Source organism: Mesoplodon mirus, assembly GCF_964341445.2.
Source record: "Mesoplodon mirus genome assembly, chromosome: 18".
NCBI lineage: Eukaryota > Metazoa > Chordata > Mammalia > Artiodactyla > Ziphiidae > Mesoplodon > Mesoplodon mirus.
This window is the reverse complement of record NC_138994.1, coordinates 34,243,160-34,265,436: the sequence shown is the minus strand read 5'-3', so window position 1 is coordinate 34,265,436 and position 22,277 is coordinate 34,243,160. Positions and strand designations below refer to the sequence as shown.

Sequence of the window (22,277 nt, the reverse complement as noted above, 5' to 3'; positions counted from 1 at the left end):
ATTTCCCAAAGAGTTGACCTAAAATAACCTAAATGCTAAGCAGTTCAAGAACTGTCCTGAACCAAATTCACTTCTCATTTGAATGCCAATGTCATAGACAGGGATGTTGTATTGTCTTTAAATGTACTTGCCTTTATCCAAAACTAGAATCTCTGATGAATCTATGGGACACACATGTAAAATATTCTGCAAAGGAAAAAAGCTTTATTTAGTGTACTGTGCTTAATATTCAGCCAGACTTGCATTTTTCTCTAAAACTTATACAATTACTGAGTATGCAAGAAGCATTAGAAGAGAGACTAAGTCTATTGAGAAGAAAACTGGAAGCGAAGGTCAGCAATCATTTTCTACTTTGAATCACCTCTTTCATAAAGAGGTAAATTCTCCTAAATTCCAGAATGAATGGAATTCAATACAGCAAAGTAAAATGCTTTAAATACATAAAATAAATATCTTGATGGACCTTCCACCATCTGTTTTAGTAACTTAAATTATAAAAAAGAACCCTAACTTTAAGAAAAGTTATATCAAGAGCTAAAATTGAGATTGTTTTTCCATCTATTACTTTGATTTTCCTGACCCATTTTTGAGAACTGTCAGCATTCTGGATCAATAATTCCAAATTATTTCTTGAAGAGAGTGAGATTCCTCCCAAGTCATTTAATATGCTTACTAATCAATAAAGATATGAAAAAACAAAAAATCCATATTTATGAGGCAAGCAAATTATATTAAAAGACTGACTTTGAGAAAAGGTTGCTGCTTGCCAAGAAAATTTTATTATTATAAAATATTTTCTGTCATTTGTATTTCTTCATTTTCCCTTCCAGATTATCTGTGTAGCCTTGTAAACACATCATAATCCAAAGCAGTGGAGCTTTACCAATAAAATGTAAATCAACACAAGAGAGCCAACTGCATAATTAAAACAAAAGCGTACCGGGCTTCCCTGGTGGCGCAGTGGTTGAGAGTCTGCCTGCCGACGCAGGGGACACGGGTTCGTGCCCCAGTCCGGGAAGATCCCACATGCCGTGGAGCGGCTGGGCCCGTGAGCCATGGCCATTGAGCCTGCGCGTCCGGCGCCTGTGCTCCACAACAGGAGAGGCGACAACAGTGAGAGGCCCGCGTACCGCAAAAAAATAAAAAATGGGCTTCCCTGGTGGCGCAGTGGTTGAGAGTCCGCCTGCCGATGCAGGGGACACGGGTTTGTGTCCCGGTTCAGGAAGATACCACATGCCGCAGAGTGGCTGGGCCCATGAGCCATGGCTGCTGTGCCTGCGCGTCCGGAGTCTGTGCTGCGCAACGGGAGAGGCCACAACAGTGAGAGGCCCGCGTACCGCAAAGAAAAAAAAAAAAAAAACCAGAAGGTGCAAAACTGTTTCCTATCCCAGACTCCTATCTTCCGTCTTACAATACTGTAACTGACACTTCAGAGAATCAAAGTCCACACCGTGTAGGATTTTTCCCACCAGTACAAAACACTGGCTCAAGGGCAAGTTCGAACTGGCTATTAATTCAGTTCAGCAAACATTTCCTGAGGCCAGGCCCTGTGTTAGCAGCACTAAACGCAAAGAGGAAGCATGCCATCACTGCTTTCAAGAAACTCAGATTCTAGCAAGACAGGCAAAGCACAAATGAAAAATAGCAAGAAATACCTTCCATCTGCCGAAAGGCATGAGCTGCCCTCAAAAGAAGAACACAAGTTCACTGTGCAGAGATGATAGGGAGAGCACAGGGGAGTTTATCAGAGAGAATGCACAAGAAGTCACCAAGACAAGAAAAAGCACATGATACACTCCAGGTGTGTCAGAGAAAGAGGGAAAGGAGCTAAGAATGCCCTCCAATGCCACAGGAAGTGAGGGCTTTATTCCATAGCAATGGAGCATGATGGGAGGTGTTTAAATAAAGGAGGAACCTATCGGGCAGTGCAGTGGTTGGGACTCCGCGCTTCCTCCACGGCGGAAAGGGGCGGGGAGAGGGTTTGATCCCTAGTCGGGGAACTAAGATCCCGCAGGCGGCATGGTGTGGTCAAAAAAAAAGGAACCTATCATGTAGAAGTCCTGTGAACAACTGGTGATAAGCAGGCATTGCCATTAAGAACAGACCACTAAGCAGTCCAAGTAATAGAGATTGAGAATTCAAGCGCAGCCGCTCCTGAGCTATACCACTCATAATGCAGGGAGCAGCAATCCTGGGCAAAGAAGACCTAAGATCCTCTGACCTGACAGTCACAACATTGCTCCGGCGGACCACGCTTGCAGACCTCCCACCACCATCTCTGTTGGTTCCGAGACTGCTCTTCTTGCCTCTTCCCACCCTCGCTCACTCTCCCCACTTTCTACCTCACCAAACGGCCCCAAGGTACAGGTCTCCTCCATCCTTCCAAAGCTCAATTTATGCCACTTCGCTTTTAAGAAAGACCCACGTTAGCGCCTGTTTTCCCAACCAAAAGAAATCCAAAGAGGTATCTATTTTCACAAAAAAGGGGGGAAAATGAGAACAGTGCCCGGCACGTGTTGTGCAGCAGCCCGTACAGAGGCAATTCGCACTGTGCGCTGCAAAAGCGGGTGCACCACCCAGCTCCTTCCTGGGAACCACACTCAGCACCTCAGCATCAAGCCACCATAGCTTTGAACTGTCACTGAGCTTCTGTACTTTAGCTCAATTTATTTTGTGCATCCGTTAGCAAGATGTGTCCTATGGTCACTGCTTCTTCGCTTTACGCCACTTCGGCTTATGAAAGGCTTCATGGGAACGCTCTGCTTTCAGTCATTGGGGGAAACCCATACTTATTGTCCTCCCGCCTCCCTCCAGCCTACGCATCCACTCTCGGCCTGGCCTTTCCAGCTTTGAAAAGACAACCTGGCTCCGCCCTCTACCGCCTATATACTGCAGTGAAAGATGAGGGGAGAAGCTGACAGGCAGACAAAAGGCAGCAGCAGTGAGTGAGGCCTGACGACAGACAACGGAAGAGTTCCAGGCCCCTTCAACTTTTGAGATGTTTGGTATAATAAAAAATGTAGAAACACCTAAGGGATGGGATGAGAAAGAGCTCAAAATGGACTTCAGTATTTGTTAGCATTTGTTAAATATGGGTGGTACATACACGGGGTACAATGTAAGATTCTCCACTTTTCTCAGTATGAAATTTTTAATTAAAAATATACCAAAACACGGTTTTAAAAATTACAGGATATTTAAAATGTTTATACATTTGACAAGTTAATACAACACAAAAAATGAAATCTAATTGTGTAATTCACAAGGTAATCCAACAAATATTTAGAGTATTGTATCCTCAGGCATTACATGGCCTCCCTTTAAACTTCCTCAGCTCTCCCTCAGTGGGCTATAATTCCCAGTTTACTTTAAGGGAACTTCAATATTTAAGTTATGGTTGGTGTTTATGTCCCTTATACAAACATGCATTCATTTGGGGAAATCAATTATCAAACAAACATCAAAACATCAAAAGTAATCATTTCTACATTACTAATGTGACTTTGCCCGTTAGAGATCAGAATAGCATTACAAGATCATCAGTCACTCATTCTATAGGCCAGAGTTGATGCTATTGACATTTTGGGCTGAACAATTCTTTGTTGCGGAAGGCTGTCCTGTGCTTCATAAATGTTTCAGCAGCATCCTGGCCTCTGACCACTAGGTGCCAGGAGCACGTCTCCTGACTTACGACAACTAAAGATGTCTGTCTCCAGACATCAGCAAATGTCCCCTGGGGGGCAAAATCATTCCTGGTTGACACCTACTGATCTAAACAAGCATAGAGTGTTTGCTTGCCAAATAACAGCAACAGAAGATGGATAAATCCATGGATTCCAAAGGTCCTAGAATTAGCAAATCTTCTCTATAAAACTCCTAGCCCACATCTAGAAAATATTACAAAAAGAAGCAAAATGAAAAGAAAAACTAACAACACATGAGCTAAAATCTTTACTAGGGACAGAACACAGCATAGTGATCCAAAGCACAGGCTTGGAGCCAGAGGACTTACATTCAGAACTCACCAGCTGTCACTCACCAACTGTGTCACTCACCAGCTGTGTGACCTGGAGCAAATGACTTAGCCTCAAGTATCTCAACTTGCTCACCTCTAAAATGGCAAGGAGACAACTAATACCTACCTCCTATGGTTATTTATTTTCACTTAAGAATTAAGCGAAATAATACGTGTAAAGTGCTTAAAAGAATGCCTGGCATACAGTGAGTGCTCAGTAAGTGTTAGCTATTGTTATTTCACTAAAATTCCATATTTTCAATTTATACAAAGTGGAAATCACTTTACAGATTTCAACATACAACACTCTATTTTTAGAAAATAAAATATCATGCTATGTAACTACTTTATCTACTTGACAGAGGAATTATTTTCACCCATTTTCACCATCTCGGTAAAATAATAATGGTTATGATTATGCAATCATAAGAATGATTATGCTCTCCAATAGCCATTGGAGAAACAAGTGTACTTGTACATCACTGACAAACACAAGCTAACCCCTAAAACTGGCTCTGAGGGGAGATCACAAAGCCTACCATCAACATTAATCACCAAACATATTAGCCAGGGATATCTCAATAAAAGTAACACAGAAGTAGAGATTAGGGACAGAATTACTAACTCCGGGAGCTATGGGGGGAACTGACTTAATTTCAAGAGTTAATGTCTCTGATATGTAGGCTCAGGTGCCCACCTCAGCACTGGATATGAAGATGCCTACCACAATTAATCAGGTCCCAACAGTTCATTTCTAACTGCGGTCTCCCTGAACCTCACTGCGGGTACTTCTGTAGCGTAGCTCTCCATACAAGGCAGGTCTCTGGTAACTGCCTTCTCTGGTTCTTCAGAAAACAGCATGACCTGGCTACACATACTCCTGAAGAAGTTCAAGCGTCTTCTGGAAAAACATAAAATAGAAACTGCCAGCCGAAGTCAAAGTGAGACAATGTCTCAAACCACACTAAAATGGACTATAAAAAATACAGAGATGTAGAAACTACCTCTAAACGACGCCAGCACCAGACACACCTCACCATGTAGCCAACACTCTTGGCCGGGATACACGGATACACCCGTGTCTACAGCATGCAACCCTGCCATGTAGCGGACAGACACTGACCAAGCTGGGTCTTGTACAGCCTCTGCCACGGGGACAGAAAGGCCCGGAGAAGGGCGCTGAGTCGCTTAAACCCACCAGTGTGGGAAGAAGCACCACGTCCACCCATTGAGAAGGCCACCCCTATTTGCCTTGACTCTTTCTCTTCCTGTTAAACATTATCCGACTTTCACCAAAAGAATACACAACACTAACTTTCTGCAAACTCCTGCCCCTGTGGGGAACGGCATTCCTGGAGACAAAAAAGCTGGAATCAGTAACCAAGGTTCTAATTCAAATCCGGTCTAATTCAAATCCATTAACCCCTGTGATCCGTTGCCGATCTACAAAAAGAGCCTAACAGCACATTAGTCGTTTGACCAGCCAGCGTCCAGCCCTTTTTCTGGTAATAAAAGCCCACAAAGTCCCTCAGAGTAGGTACCTCTCCCCGCCTCTCAGTCAGCGGGGCTCCGGTGGGCTCGACTCCGCCAAAGAGCCACGGGTGACACGTGACCAGAACTGGCCAATCCCAGTCTCACAGCCTCAAACAGCGATTGGCTCCAGGTCAGACATGTGACCCCATAAGAGCCAATGAGACATCATGAGACGTTTGCTGAGGCTTCTGGGAAAGAGACAGGCGCTCTTTCCGGCTGAATCTAAACGCTGACAGGCTACAGGGGGTGAATATGCTACAGCCAAGTTTCTAACATACAGTTCCGACAACTGAAGTCCATACAGGAAAAGGCAGAGTTGACTCGTGGGGAGAACCTGAGTCCTGATGACTTTACTTGAGCCCTGAATCCAGCTAGCTGTGCCTGACTTTGCAGTTAGGTGAGCCTAACTCAAATTTCTTTCCAGCTTAAGCCAATTTAGGTTGATATTTCAGGCAGCTGAAGCGAACTGATGTATATGTGTATATCTGATTAGTACCTCACAGGATGTGAAAAATGGAATGAACTGATAGCTGGCTTGTAAAACAGTGTATATATATACATGATTATTAAAAACACTGGTCACAGGTATTGATTAATAATAACAAGTGCAAAGAGAAAAAAGTGGGCATGGGAGAGAAATGACTTAGTGTGATATGTGGTTATTCTGACTCTTGAAAATATTCCAAAACATTTGTTTAAACAATTTTATCATAAAGCTATTTCAGCAATAATAATAAGAATAATAACAAGAGCCATTTGCTGAATGCTTCCTGCGGGCCAGAGGCCGTTGAAATGACTATATTATGTAATCTGCTTGAGTCCTCATAATGACCTTACAAGGTGGATGTTATTATTATCATTCCCACTAACAGATAAGGAAACTGAAGCACAGACAAGTTAAGTTACTCACCCACAGTTACACTGTAAATAAAAGGCAGGATTCAAATGCAGACATTCTGATGCAGCTCGTGCTTTTAGCCATGACACTGAATCTGAACCTACACTCAGAGTTCTAATGCTGTTCCAGTGAAGCAGAAACTCAAACTCAGGCACTCCCCAAAGCATCAAATGGGAATGTAATATACCACTCTTTTAACCCTGGAAGAGTCTTAAGGACTAATTCCTACATAGTTCTGCATTATGAAAGTATACATATTTAACCACATTAGTGATCATCATTTTTTTAAAAAGTGTGAAAACCCTCACAAACCTCAACCAATTGCATCCTTTGGTTAAACAAAAGTCCTAGATGTTCCCAAGACTAAGAGGTATATTAATTAGTACTACCTTTCCAGAAAATAACATTTGCACCTTCCACAAAGTCAACTTTATGAGGACATTCCCATCACTAAGTTACTTTTCACCACTTTTATAGAACAGAAACTTATTTTAAAATCTACCCATCTTAGTATAATATAAAAAAGAAAAAAATTTATGACTGGACTTTCTCAAAATTAAACCTTTTTCCTCTTTGGAAGACACTATTATGTTAGAAGGATACGAAGCCAAGCTAAAGACTGAGAAAAAACCAACGGCAAATCACATACCTGAAAAAGGATTTGTATCCAAATATATAAAGAATTCTCAAAACTCAACAGTAAGAAAACAACCCAATTAAAAGCTAGGCAAAAGATTTCAATGGCACTCCACCAAGAGGATCTAATGATGGCAAATAAGCACATGAAAAGATGTCCAATGGCATTAGTCATCAGAGAAATGCAAATTAAAACCATGATAAGATACTACCACATACCTATTAGAATGGCTAAATTAAAATCACTGATAGTGTCAGTGATGTGGAATAGGTGGAATTCTCGTACATTGCTAGTGGGAGAGTATAAAATGGTACAGACACTCTGGAAAAAGGGTTGACAGTTTCTTATAAAGTTAAAAATATACTCACTATACCATCCAGCAATCCCCTCTCCCCAGAGACAGCTACCCTAGAGATAGAGAAATGAAAACTATGTTTGCACAAAAGTCTGTACACAAATGTTTACAGCAGCTCTATTCCTAAATGTTAAAAATTGGAAACAACGCAAATGTCCTTTAATGAGTGACAATGGAAAACTACTCAGTAATAAAAAGGAATAAACTTTCAATACATGCAATAACTTAGATGAATCTCAAAGACAGAGTAAAAGAACCCAGTCTCAAAAGCTTACATGTATGATTCCATGTATAGGACATTCTCAAAAAGACAAAACTATAGGGATGGAGAAAAGGTCAGTGGTTGCAGAGGTTATAGGATGGGGACAGTTAACTATAAAAGGATAGCATCAGGGAATTCTGGGGGGTGATAATATTATTCTGTATTCTGATTGTAGTGATGGTTGCACAAACTACACGTGTTAAATTAACAGGATAAAAGAAAAAAGTTAGTTTTACTGTATGATAATTTTAAGAATAAAATTTTTAAATTATGTTTAAATATGAATCTCAATGTCACAATGGACACGGTTTTTAAAAACTGGAAAGAAATAAAGAAGGATAAGTTTGTTAATAAAAGGTAAACCTGGGCTTCCCTGGTGGCGCAGTGGTTGAGAGTCTGCCTGCTGATGGGGGGGGGGCACGGGTTCGAGACCTGGAATGGGAGGATCCCACATGCCACGGGGCAACTGGGCCCGTGAGCCACAACTACTGAGCATGCGCATCTAGAGCCTGTGCTCCGCAACAAGAGGGGCCACGGCAGTGAGAGGCCCACGCACCATGATGAGGAGTGGCCCCCGCTCGCCACAACTAGAGAAGGCCCTTGCACAGAAACGAAGACCCAACACAGACAAAAATAAATAAAAAATAAATAAAAATAAATACATTGAAAAGGAAAACCTATACATTTCCCTTTCTGCAAATGTAGGTTTTCGAGGCAAGAGTAGAGCCTCAGAAAGAATGTCTGCAAACAGAACAATCACTAGTTCACTAAGTACAAAATGTAGGATACTTTTGAAGAATCCCATCACAGCTAGATAATTGGTACAGGACCAAAAGTAAATACTGGAAGAAAAATGAAATCAACAGTGTTCCACAGAGGTGGTAGGCAGACTGGCCTGGACTAAGACATGTTCAGTAATAGATAATAAGGGTGCTGATTTGTAAGCATCATTCTCGTCCCACTGTGGACTTCCTTCTGCGACAGTATAAGGATACCACCAGATCATCTTGAAATCAAGTCATGAAATGTACTTTTATGTTTTTAAAAATCCATTCTTGTCCTTAAATTAACTTTTCTTATTAGTTTAGTCATGGTCCTCTATTACTTCTAAAACATTAAATCTTATTTGATTAGAGACAGACTTCAAAAAATAAAAATAAACTGTGATCAAATAGCAGGAACAAAGAGTAGTAACTAAAATTTCTTCAATCTAAACGGAAGATGATTTCTGTATCTCTGTCTTTTACATTTGTCTCCATTAAGGGAAAAAAATGATGTACCTCATAATTAACTTGGCTGGAATGAATCAGACTGCATTTGTAAAGGTTTCAGAAGACCAATGAGCTGTGCTAAACAGTACCACTATCCACCTGAGCAGAAATTACTATCCATAAGTTTCTTTACATAACTAACGAAACAAAAATTTAAACAAAAGAAGAACTACTAGAAAAATATTAGAGATTCATTTTTTAAGTCAATAATTTGCCTCACACATTATTATTTTCCCTGTGGAAACCCAATTATTACCCTGAAAACAAGACCACGTTAGAAAGTAAATGCATTGTGACAAAAGAAAGAAAAGGCAGATTGATACGTTATTAAAATAACTCACACGCCATACCCTGAGGAGTAAGGAAGCCATGGCCGAGCAGGCCCCTTTCTCCTCAATGGACAGCACAGCTGTGGGGAAGACACTGCAGCTAGCACAAGCATGTCACACTTCTTCAGGGAGGAAGCAAGTTACACACCACTCTAGAGAGGGCGCCCATAAATTCACGGCCACGCTCATTACCCAACGTCCAGGCCACCCACAGGCTGACTGCAACCCAACTTTCCCACCATTCCCACACAGGCCCCAGGAACCGTCAGGCCTCTGAGGCTCTGCCAATGCCCTTCCCTCTACCCAAATATCCTTTCCCTCCTCTCTCCGGACCTCAATCCTGCCCAGCTCTAAATGAACACTTCAAGGCCTATTTCCCTAAGAATGCCTCTCTCAAAACCAAAATTACTTCCTAGACAATGATCTGCCTCTTACTCATCCATTATCTTGGATTAAATACATCATGTAAGATGCCTTATCTGACCAACACAACTATTTTATAAATAGGAGTCATGTTTTATATCATCTATGACATGACATGACAACCAATCAGCTCACTAAAACCATTCAATAAATACTCTAATTGAATTTCCCAAAGAGTTGACCTAAAATAACCTAAATGCTAAGCAGTTCAAGAACTGTCCTGAACCAAATTCACTTCTCATTTGAATGCCAATGTCATAGATAGGGATGTTGTATTGTCTTTAAATGTACTTGCCTTTATCCAAAACTAGAATCTCTGATGAATCTATGGGACACACATGTAAAATATTCTGCAAAGGAAAAAAGCTTTATTTAGTGTACTGTGCTTAATATTCAGCCAGACTTGAATTTTTCTCTAAAACTTATACAATTACTGAGTATGCAAGAAGCATTAGAAGAGAGACTAAGTCTATTGAGAAGAAAACTGGAAGCGAAGGTCATCAATCATTTTCTACTTTGAATCATCTCTTTCATAAAGAGGTAAATTCTCCTAAATTCCAGAATGAATGGAATTCAATACAGCAAAGTAAAATGCTTTAAATACATAAAATAAATATCTTGATGGACCTTCCACCATCTGTTTTAGTAACTTAAATTATAAAAAAGAACCCTAACTTTAAGAAAAGTTATATCAAGAGCTAAAATTGAGATTGTTTTTCCATCTATTACTTTGATTTTCCTGACCCATTTTTGAGAACTGTCAGCATTCTGGATCAATAATTCCAAATTATTTCTTGAAGAGAGTGAGATTCCTCCCAAGTCATTTACTATGCTTACTAATCAATAAAGATATGAAAAAACAAAAAATCCATATTTATGAGGCAAGCAAATTATATTAAAAGACTGACTTTGAGAAAAGGTTGCTGCTTGCCAAGAAAATTTTATTATTATAAAATATTTTCTGTCATTTGTATTTCTTCATTTTCCCTTCCAGATTATCTGTGTAGCCTTGTAAACACATCATAATCCAAAGCAGTGGAGCTTTATAAATAAAATGTAAATCAACGCAAGAGAGCCAACTGCATAATTAAAACAAAAGTGTACCGGGCTTCCCTGGTGGCGCAGTGGTTGAGAGTCCGCCTGCCGATGCAGGGGACACGGGTTCGTGCCCCAGTCCGGGAGGATCCCACATGCCGTGGAGCGGCTGGGCCCGTGAGCCATGGCCGTTGAGCCTGCGCGTCCGGCGCCTGTGCTCCACAACAGGAGAGGCCACAACAGTGAGAGGCCCGCGTACCGCAAAAAAAATAAAAAATGGGCATCCCTGGTGGCGCAGTGGTTGAGAGTCCGCCTGCCGATGCAGGGGACACGGGTTCGTGCCCCGGTCCGGGAAGAACCCACGTGCCGCGGAGCGGCCAGGCCCGTGACCCATGGCCACTGAACCTGCACGTCCGGAGCCTGTGCTCCGCAACGGGAGAGGCCACAACAGTGAAAGGCCGCGTACTTAAAAAAAAAAAAAAAGCATACCACCATCATCCCAACCAGATTACAAAATAGCAAGCAGATTATAAAATAATAGTCTACAAGCATGCTTTTTAAAATATATATCTATATGCACTGAATATCTTATATAAAAAGCCAAGAGAGAGAGATGAAACAAAATATTAAAAGTAAACATCTCCTTCCCCAAAACCCTAACTCCATTCCAGTCATGAGGAGGACATCACACAAACCCAAGTTGAGGGACAGTCTATGAAATACATGAACCAGGAGTCTTCAAAATTGTCATTAAAAAAAGGAACGTCTGGGGGCCTCCCTGGTGGCGCAGTGGTTGAGAGTCCGCCTGCCGATGCAGGGGATACGGGTTCGTGCCCCGGTCTGGGAGGATCCCATATGCCGCGGAGCGGCTGGGCCCGTGAGCCATGGCCGCTGGGCCTGCGCATCCGGAGCCTGTGCTCCGCAACGGGAGAGGCCACAACAGTGAGAGGCCCGCATACCGCAAAAAGAAAAAAAAAAAAAAAAAAAAAAAAAAAAAAAGGAACGTCTGGGACTTTCCTGGTGGTGCAGTGGTTACGAATCCATCTCCCAATACAGGAGACACGGGTTCCAGCCCTGGTCCGAGAAGATCCCACATGCCGCAGAGCAACTAAGCCCGTACGTCACAACTACTGAGCCTGTGCTCTAGAGCCTGCGAGCCACAACTACTGAGGCCACACGCCGCAACTACTGAAGCCCACACACTCTAGGGCCTGTGTGCCGCAACTACTGAGCCTGGGTGCTGCAATTACTGAAGCCCGCGCACTTAGAGCCCGTGCTCCGCAACAAGAGAAGCCACCACAATGAGAATTCCGCGCACCACAATAAAGAGTAGCCCCCACTTGCCACAACTAGAGAAAGCCCGCGCGCAGCAACAAAGACCCAACACAGCCAAAAATAAACAATAATAAAAATAAATAAATAAAGGCATCATCACATAAAAACAAATGAGGAAATAATTTTTTGATAAAAGAAGAACTGGTGGGGCAGTGGTAAAGAATCCGCCTGCCAGTGCAGGGGACACGGGTTTGAGCCCTGGTCCGGGAAGATCCCACATGCTGCAGAGCAAGTAAGCCCGTGCGCCACAACTGCTGAAGCCCACACGCCTAGAGCCCATGCTCCACAACAAGGGAAGCCACCACAGTGAGAAGCGCGTGCACCGCAATGAAGAGTAGCCCCTGCTCGCCGCAACTAGAGAAAGCCCACACACAGGAACGAAGACCCAACGCAGCCAAAAATAAATACATTAAATAAATTAATTAAAAAAAAAGAAACTAAAGAGTCAAAAACAAACTAAAGAAATAAAATATATTTTGGGAAGAAATAGGAAAAATTATACATGGACTTGATATCTGATAGTATAACTATTAGTATTACTGAATTATCTTCTTAGGTGTGATAATGGTATTATGTTTATGAAGAAATATGTCCTCATTCTTAGGAGACACATGATGAAGTATGAATGAAATGCCATGTAAGATGTCTGCCACTTACTTTCAGCTGGCTCAGGAAAAAAAAATTCTATCTATTTGACAGAGAAAGGGAGACAAGGCAAATTATGACATAACGCTAACAATTGGGTATTGATTATACTATTCTTACAACTTTGCTGTAGGCGTAAAGATTTTCATAATATAAATTAAACTAACAGTTTTCTTTAACTTAAAAATGATTCAAAACCCAAACTAATCCAGAAGTTATAATCTTCTCGTAAATATAAAATATATTTTATTTTATGCTGCTTAACTCATCTCCTCCAAATTAAAAAAAAAATTGAAAAGGGGTGACTTATTTTCCATAGTAAGGAATTATAGCTAACATCCAGGAGTAATATTTAGGTTTCCTTCAAATTGATATTGAATAGAGTCTTTTTAATCATCTGAGCAGTTTATACTGATCTTGGGCTCATTAATTGCTAACTTACCTAGTTTTTTTAAATAAAAATGTTTATTTGAATACAATTACCTTATCCCTTAATGAAGCTGGAAAGAAGATTAAATAACCCAGAAGACACAGTTGGAAACTGTAAAGAAGTATAAGAAAGAGAGTCACTGGCAGAAGAGAAGAGCAGATCTCTGGCAAAGCTGCATTCCATGTACCCTGCCTGGGTCAGACATAGTTCATCTTGAGCCGAAGATCCAGTAGAGACCCATCTGCCCAAAATGCCTTTCTCCAACTGAGAAAGAAGTGAAAATGCTAAGACATATGAGAACATTTGTTGCTGTCTACAGCTAATTGAACCAGAAATCTTTAATACCATTTCCAGTCCTGAAATTCTATTATTCTACATAAAACACCTTTAAAAACAAGTATATATTATCATTTCACACCCATTAGGATGGCTACTATCCAAAAAATAGAAAATAACTGTTTGCGAGGATGTGGAGAAATTGGAACCCTTTTACATTTCTGGTGGACATCAAACGGTGCTACTGCTATGGAATACAATATGGGGATTCCTCAAAAAATTAAACACAGAATTACCATATGATCTAACAATTCTTCTGGGTATTTCCTGAAAGAACTGAAAGTAGGGACCTGAACAGATATGTATACACCCAAGTTCACAGCAACATTATTCACAACAGCCAAAAGGTGGAAGCAACCTGAGTGTCTATCAAAAACTGGATGGATTTTAAAAAATGTGGTATTTACATACAATGGCATAGTATTTAGCCTTAAAAAGGAAGAAAATGCTGCCACGTGCTACAATATGGATGAACCTTGAAGACAGGCTAAGTGAAATTAGCCAGTCACAAAAAGACAAATATTGTATCAGTGCACTTACATGAGGTACCTATGGTATGAATGGACCCTATTCAAATTCTGAGAAACAGAAAGTAGAATGATGTTTGCCAGGTGCTTGAGGGAGAGGGGGATGGAGGGTTAGTGTTTAATGAGTACAGACTTCAATTTGGGAAGATGAAGTTCTGGAGATGGATGGTGGTGATGGTTGTACAACAATGTGAATGCACTTAATGACACTGAATTGTATGCTAAAATGATTAAAATGGTAAATTTTATGTTATGTATATTTTAACAATATTCAAAAAAAACCCCACAGGTATGCAAGCCATAATACCCTCCTAACCCTCCTTAAAAGGAGTGAGGCCCATGTCCTAATCCTGATGCAAACTTAAGGAATGCTCACTGCCCATTTCCCCATCTTCCCTGCCCAGGAAGAAGAACCACGAGCTGGCAAGGCAGAACCAGAGCCAGAGGCGGGAAATTGGTCCTGACGTTAGTCCCGCTGAAGAAACTCAGAAGAGCCACAACAGAGTGTAAGGCCCAAGAAGACGGACAGAGGCAGGCTAGGGAAGAGAAGGCAAAAGCAGAAGGAAGGAAATCCCTGAGAACATGGGCAGCTGATGACACTGGGAAGGGACACCACAGCTGTGAGGAAAAGGAGGATCAGACAACAGGGGAAATCAGAGAAGGGAACTGCCCCAAGGTAAGGAAAGAGAGGAGTAGGAGAAAAAAGAAGAATTGTAAGCAAGAAGGAGATTCATTCAAGAAGAGACTCTTCCCAAGTACCAGCAGGAAAATGACTTCGTTCCACTGAGGTGGCCATTTGTATCTAAAGAATCCAAGAAAGTTGCTGAAGCCTATAAAAAGTTAGGAAGAAACATTCTTTTCTGTGTAAGAATACTAATATACCCCCATCCACAGAGAACTGTGTACTGCCATTTTTTTCATTTGGTTTTGTCTTTTTTTCTCCCTCAAGAAGAGAACACTTACTTGTTTAGGAATAATTTCAATCAGGGCCTACCTTTTGTATTTGTACCAAACACTAGTACGCCATGAATGAGCTAAAGCGTTTTAATGGCACAGGGGTAAGAGTACAGGCTTGAAGCCAGCTCTGCCTGAATCTGAATCCTGGCATTGTGACCTGAGGCAATCTGCTTAAAAATCTGCTTTGATTTCCAAATCTGCAAAATGGGAATAGTAACAGGGCTACACTTCAAGGCATTACTGCAAGAATTAAATAGGGTAAAATATGAAAGCACTTAGAACAGTGTCTGGCCCACACTAATCACTATTAAGGTAGTAGCTTCCTATTATACTCCAGACCTAGAACATGAGTTCCAGGAGAGCTGAGATTTTGTCTGTTTTGTTCCCTGTTGAAGCCTCAGGTACCTCACATCATTCTTTGTTGAATAATAAAAATGTATTGAATGCCAGCAACACAGAAGCCCAAAGGAATAGCACTACCTTTCTGTTATTACCAACAACTAAAATCTGCATAACACTTCAGGCTCACAGTTCACAGAGGGTTTTCTACACCTTATCTCAGGTGATTCTGTGACGCTGCCATTATTACCTCCGTCTCACAGACAAACGAAGGCTCAGAAGACGTAAGTGACTTGCCCAGGAATCCTGGCAATTAATGCTACTTCTGTTCACTCTAGACCCCCACCCAGAAAGCTCAGAACATACCCTACTGAACTGTTCAATTCTCCTTAACTACAGATACGCAGAGTTCAAGTTCACCAAAACACTTTATCCGATTTGCTTCAATAGAATTGATGGAGAGGGAGGAAACAGAGGAAACAATATCACTAACTATTAAAGTTGAACAATGGGTACAGTGGGATTGATTATACCCTTTCCACTTCTATACATCTGAAATTTTCCATAATAAAAAAATGTAATTAAAAAATAAACTCTTCACTCCCAACATAAGCTCTGCCACTTCCAACTTCCTATTGAGCACACCTGGGTGCGAGGAAAACACCACAGCAGAGAAGTTTCTCAGTCTGAGGCACTGAAGAGAGTGCTGCACTGGGAATCAGGAAGCTTCAGTCTTCACTCTGCTTTATCTAACTGTGAGACCTCACTGGTCCCTCTAGCTCCTCTGGGCCCTGAACTTCCTCATCTGTTCCTTCCAGGGTTAAGATTCTGATTTCACCTTTCTACTAGTTCCTTAAACTCAACACACAAAACCAAAATCATCTTTTCTCTATTCTAAACCCCTAAGACCTGCTCTTCCTCCTGACCTCTGTATTCCTGCTGTCCCATTCTGCCAGCCATCCAACCACAAATACCTCAGCATCATCTCTGACTTAAGACACAGAACTGACTGTTCCTTCCCCTCCTACCTAATCAGTCACCACATCTCTCTGTTCAACCTCCAAAGTACCTCTTGACTCCACCACCTCCTTTCATTCCCAAGCACACTAACTCAGGCACTCATCATCCCTCACCTGGAGTAGTGCCATGAACTCGACTGAAAACCCTGTCTCTAGTTTCTCCTCACTCACAATCCATCATATGCATTCTCCAAAACCCAGTCATGACCTCTCAACAGCCTCACTGTCCACTATGTTCTTTCATGTAACCCAGGGTCCGGGTAATTTGGATACTCAGTTTCCGGACATCCACCTCATTTCCAACACCACCCCTCAGCCTTTGCTCGAGCTACCCTTCCCTCCAGAATGCCCTCTTCTTGCCCTGGGGCAAGTGGTGCAATTTAATGGTGCAATTTAAATGCCACCTCCTCAGTTGAAGTGTTCCCTTACATCCGCAAGGGGGCAGTATCACTCCCTCCACTGAACCCCTAAGCACCTTGTCTGAACCCCTCTTACAGCACCCTTCAAATTCCTATTAGTCCTTTCTTGTTTTGGTGCCCCTACTCTCTCTACTAGATGATTCGCTCCTTGTCAGAGGAAATGATGCTTTATTCGTCTTTGTATCCTTCAGAACAGAGCTTCTCAAAGACTGTGCCGTGGCACTGTGGTATGCCCTGAATGAGCTAAAGAGGTTCTAGTCAGTCATCCCCTCAGCCCTCCACAAAGAGACTTCAGCAGCCAAAGTCCCACAAGTCAAGCCTCAAGCAGCCTCAAGCAGCCTCCTCCTTCAGCCAAGTATACGCCACGATGACTTGAGAAGCACTAAGAGGATGCAACACGTGGTACACAATGGATGCGCACTAAACATGTGCTGAGCTGAACCTTGGAATAACTCACCCGTTCCCCTTCAACCACTATGTTCTCAAGAAAACTTACCATCCAGACTAGACTCTCTCTGAACATTCTCCCCGAACAGGTTCTGATCATCTTTTTAATAATCACCTGTTTATTAGCTGGTTATACTTGCCTTACCATCCAAAGCCCACATCGATAGTTTACTGATTAAAATAGCAAAGGATATGAACAAACAATTCACCATGAAGAGACTCAAAGAGAAAAATTCAACATTATAGAACAAAGAAGTACAAAGGCCAATTTACACTATTAAATAAGCAAAAACTTTTAAGGAAAAAATGTATTTATATCCAGTTATGGCGAAACAGGTACATCTGTATATCTCTTAGTAGTACAAACTGGTATAACATTCTTGAAAAACAGGATGGCGATATATATATCAAAAGCCATAAAAACATTCATACCATTTAACACAATAATGCATTCAAAAATTTATCCTAGAGATATAATGAGCCAGAAGAAAAGGACAATAATATCTACAATAATGTACATTAAAGTATTAACTGAAAACGAGCCAGCAACATAAATAACTAACATAAAAAGAGTTAAGTAAATTATTGACGGCATGACTTGATGAAATATTTTGCAGCCTCTCAAAGTGTAATCATGTCAATTAAAATTGTGACAACTATAACATGGAAATGTTTCATAATCTAATAAGTAGGAAAAATTCAAATTATATACATTATAATTAAAAAGGAGTACAATAATCTATGTGTGTGTGTATGTATATATAGATAGATATAGAGAGATATATATCTCTCTATATATATTTTTAACAGAATGCCAAAAATAAAATCAACTGTTTTAGGGGTAGTAACCCAAATATTTAACAATTTACTTAATAACAATTCTTAAATTATTTTATAATTTAAGAGAGAAAGTTCTACCATACTGAGCAAACTTAGGGGTCCCAGGATGCAAACTCGATATAGTCTCAGGAAGAGGTCCACACCTCTCTTTTATTGCTCACTTTGTCCTTAACTGAGAACGCTCATGTACTTCTGATCACAATGACCTATGACAACCCAGACCCCAGCTTTCCAAGGACCAAGAAACCAGCTCAGCTAGCCTTCTGATCATCCCCATGAACCTGTGGGGGATGAATCGTGCAAACTACCCTAACTCAAGAAACAAAGAACCCCTACAACAATGTTTTACTTTAGCAATCAATAAGTAGCCAAGCCTAAGTTTAATTATAAACCCTAAAAGTATATAGCATTGTCTCATTAAAGTCTCTGGGACTAGCATTAAAAATACATCAAAAAATAATTTTAGCACTGATGCCCCACAAGGACAATATTAGAACAGTCTTCTAATTGTTTTTCTGTAGTATTACCATTTTCTTAGTTTAATACTGAATGGCCAAGATACTATAATGGACCAAGAAGATTAATTACTGTGAAATAATAAATACTCAAGACTAAAATGTCATTCTTAGGGCATTTCAGCAATAAACAAATAATTTGAAGGACTAATACAACCATTAGGGAAAAAGTTTAACCTTCTGTTTCCATTGGTATGTTCCTGGTATCCAGATCCTCAGAAATGCAGATATATAGTCATTCATGACAATACACACATAGTAGATAACAGGAAAAACAGACAATGTAACACTTAACCCGTTCATCAGAGCACTGGGCGGTCAACACTCAAGAATGTTGACACAAAAACTGAAGGACCTCTGAAGAGCCAATCATATGCAGATAGGTTGAATCCCTGTGCAGTTACTCATGCAAAACAGAAGTGGAAGATTAACCTACCCTCACTTCTCTTCAAACAAACTGACAAAGCATCAGGCAGTCTGTTTGGAGTAGGTTCACCATCATCCAGTCGGCCCCAGAAGTAGCCAATTGAGTCAGGTCACCGCTGCTGCACCAGGGCCCTACTTCCTCCACCTTGTCCCAGCTCATCTTGCTGACCAGACACCCTCCTCTAGATTAAGTCCCTTTGGTCTTTTCCTCAGGCATTACCAAGTCCTTGCTTTGTAAATAAGGCTCTCCCAGACCTTACTCACCTGCAGTTCACTGCACTGGGTATCACCCAAAGAGCCCATCAGAGCTCTTTATAATTTCTGAAAGAGAGAGAAGGAACCTTTGAATACATACTAGAAAACACCACTGCTGATGTATCAGTTCTGAAGCATTTGTATCCAGTGGTCACAGCATATGGTCCTTTGGTCCACAGTACTTCAGTAAAATGTAGCATAACCAGCCAGGACCAAGAGTCCTGAGATAAAAGTTTGGTTTAATGTTACTACTAATCAGCTGTATGACCTTGGGAAAGTCACTTGACTTCTCCAGGCCTCAATTTCCTCATCTGGAAAATAAGACAGACTAGATAGAAGCAGCAGAGCATACTGCAGTGGAAAGAGAACGCCCTTTCCAAGGCACAGCGCCAGCACCACCACTTACTGGTCTTGCGACGTTATGTTCGTTAATTCACATTTAACCTAAATCTCCTCTGCAAAGCAGAAATAACAGCTATCTTGGAGTTGTTCTGAAAACTAAAGGAAACATAATGAGTTATAAAAAGCCTAGAGTAAGTATACTGTGCATCTCATCATAAAATTCCACAGATGATAATTACCAACATTACTCCCAGCCCTAAGGTTACGTGAATTCAATTTCCAAACATTTATTTCCTTACAAGATCAACAAATCAAAACTTTACCAACCTGACAATGCAATTAACTGTTTGAGTGTTTCACTAACAATTCAATTACAGTTATCTTAAACTAATGGAAGTTTAAGATGATCAATATTAATTAACATCACAGGAAATAAGGGTGGAATACCTGCCTAACATCTAAACGGGTTCCGTGGCCATGCCTTCCATGACTTCTCCCTCTGCTTTCACTACTGCCCGCGCACCGAGTCAAGAGAGGTCTTCCAAACACCAAGTAACACCAACTGCTTTCTACGGTCAGATTAGGGGGACATGGCTAACGATGGAGGAAGGAGAGCAGAGGCTTTTTATCTTTTTTCCTATATACACTTAGCACTGCTTGGATTTGTTGACCATAGCATGCATCAGTTTTACATAAAAATAAATAAGTTTTTAAACTATATTAGTTACACATATTGCCTACTGAAAGGAAGCTCGCCTCACAGGATTATTTTCACCACTAGGAGAATATCGACAGAAGAAAGCAAAAAGGCAAATTCAGATGTTCCGAGAACACCTAAAATATGGCACAGAAATAACAAAAATCACAAACATTCACACGTCACAATGGTTTACTCAAAAAAATGTGCCTGCATTCTTTGAAGAACCTAATGATGAATCAGGGTTTCTGGGGGTCAAAACAAGTTGAACACACAAATTCTGGCTTTAGGGGCTTCTCTGGTGGCGCAGTGGTTGAGAGTCCGCCTGCTGATGCAGGGGACACGGGTTCGTACCCCGGTCCGGGAAGATCCCACATGCCGCGGAGCGGCTGGGCCCGTGAGCCATGGCCGCTGAGCCTGCGCGTCCGGAGCCTGTGCTCCACAACGGGAGAGGCCACAGCAGTGAGAGGCCTGCCTACCGCAAAAAAAACAAAACAAAAAAAACAAATTCTGGCTTTACCAGACAACTTCCTGCCCTTGGAGAAACTGACCCAGTACAATTTACACCAGTAAACAAGTTGGTATGACTCTTTAGTAGTATGCTGAAAAACGTTCAATTTGCTTTAGACAATTGGTAGCTTTTAAAATAAAGATAGATACATATATAAATATATATGTACACACATATATATACATATAAATTAAAAATCTTCATGTTATATCTACTATTTATTTTTGAAAGAGGAATATTAACCTTATTAAATTCAGGATAGCTCAAAAGTATAATCTCAGCCACCGGTGAAGTGACAGACCACTAAGTTTTATGTGGCTCCTAGCCAGTGCTACCGAAGTCATCCTGACTACACCCAGCAATTTAAATGAACTACAAGCTGCTGCGGCCACACTCTCCACACATATCATACTTCTCTCCTAGAAAACAATTCAAACTATTATTTAGAAATCACATTATATTTGCATGTATACTTATCTAAGTTTATGGAAATAAACAGCCATAACACTTTGTTTATAATTTTTAAGTAGCTCCTCCCCATCTCTTGTTTATCGACAAGTTGATAAACTTGGCCCCAAGTCTACTAGGCATTTCAAACTGTTAAGCATTTAAAACAACAGGCAAAGGGCCTTACTTCTTGTGCTGGGCCTGTATTTAGAATCTTAAATAGAGTCTGACAGATAATTATAGACTAATTTGCATTTAATATCAATACCATGCCTACTTCTTAAACAGAGGACAAAAGTGCATGTGTAAGATCTGGTCTACTTAGTTGTAGGTCCCTCTGCAATATTCTTAGCCTTTCATGAATATGCTCTATAGTTTTAAACTACACAAGGTCCTTTGCAAGTAGAAATGATTTCCCCTGTTATTTTGGCATCACTCCCTGCTCCAGTAAAACACTGGACTGTCCATAAATGTATACAGACTTTAAAACAATGTAGATTGAATACTTATGGTATTAGAAATGAAACTTCTTGCTAACAACTGCAAAAATCAAGCACACCAGCTGATAGAGAGGCACTTACTGACTCCCCAAAACTCCCGCCTTACCTAAAAATATTGTCCCAGCTTCCCAGCCAAAAGGGCAGACTAAAAAAGCGATGTGTTCAAAGACACAGACCCTCGCTTCACCACAAACTTCAGTACTATGGCATTTCCCATTTTAGAATGCTTCGTGTGACAACCTGTTCGGTGGCCAACCACCAACTTCACTTTGAAGTGAATACTAACACTTCACATGGTAATATGTATTCAAAGTAATATGTATTAAAAAAGGTCCAGAGGCCCGCAGACCGGTCCCCTCCTCCCCCGTACTGGTTGCCTTTAAAACCGCCCCCCCCCACGCCATGTTTAAAAACGTGGCTTTGGGGCCTCCCTGGTGGCGCAGTGGTTGAGAGTCCGCCTGCCGATGCAGGGGATACGGGTTCGTGCCCCGGTCTGGGAGGATCCCATGTGCCGCGGAGCGGCTGGGCCCGT

General features: G+C 41.1%; 1 protein-coding gene across 1 annotated transcript in view; it reads right to left on the bottom strand.

Moving 5' to 3' along the window:
* Positions 1-19,153, bottom strand: part of LOC309793393 (RAD52 motif-containing protein 1-like) — a gene marked incomplete at its 5' end in the record, with an annotated part of 115,834 nt that extends 96,681 nt beyond the window's left edge. Inside the window, one exon of the mRNA XM_082603865.1 lies at positions 19,064-19,153. Coding sequence (XP_082459991.1) covers positions 19,064-19,153 — 90 coding nt within the window. The remainder of the gene's footprint in view (positions 1-19,063) is intronic.
* Between the last annotated feature and the right edge of the window lie 3,124 nt (positions 19,154-22,277).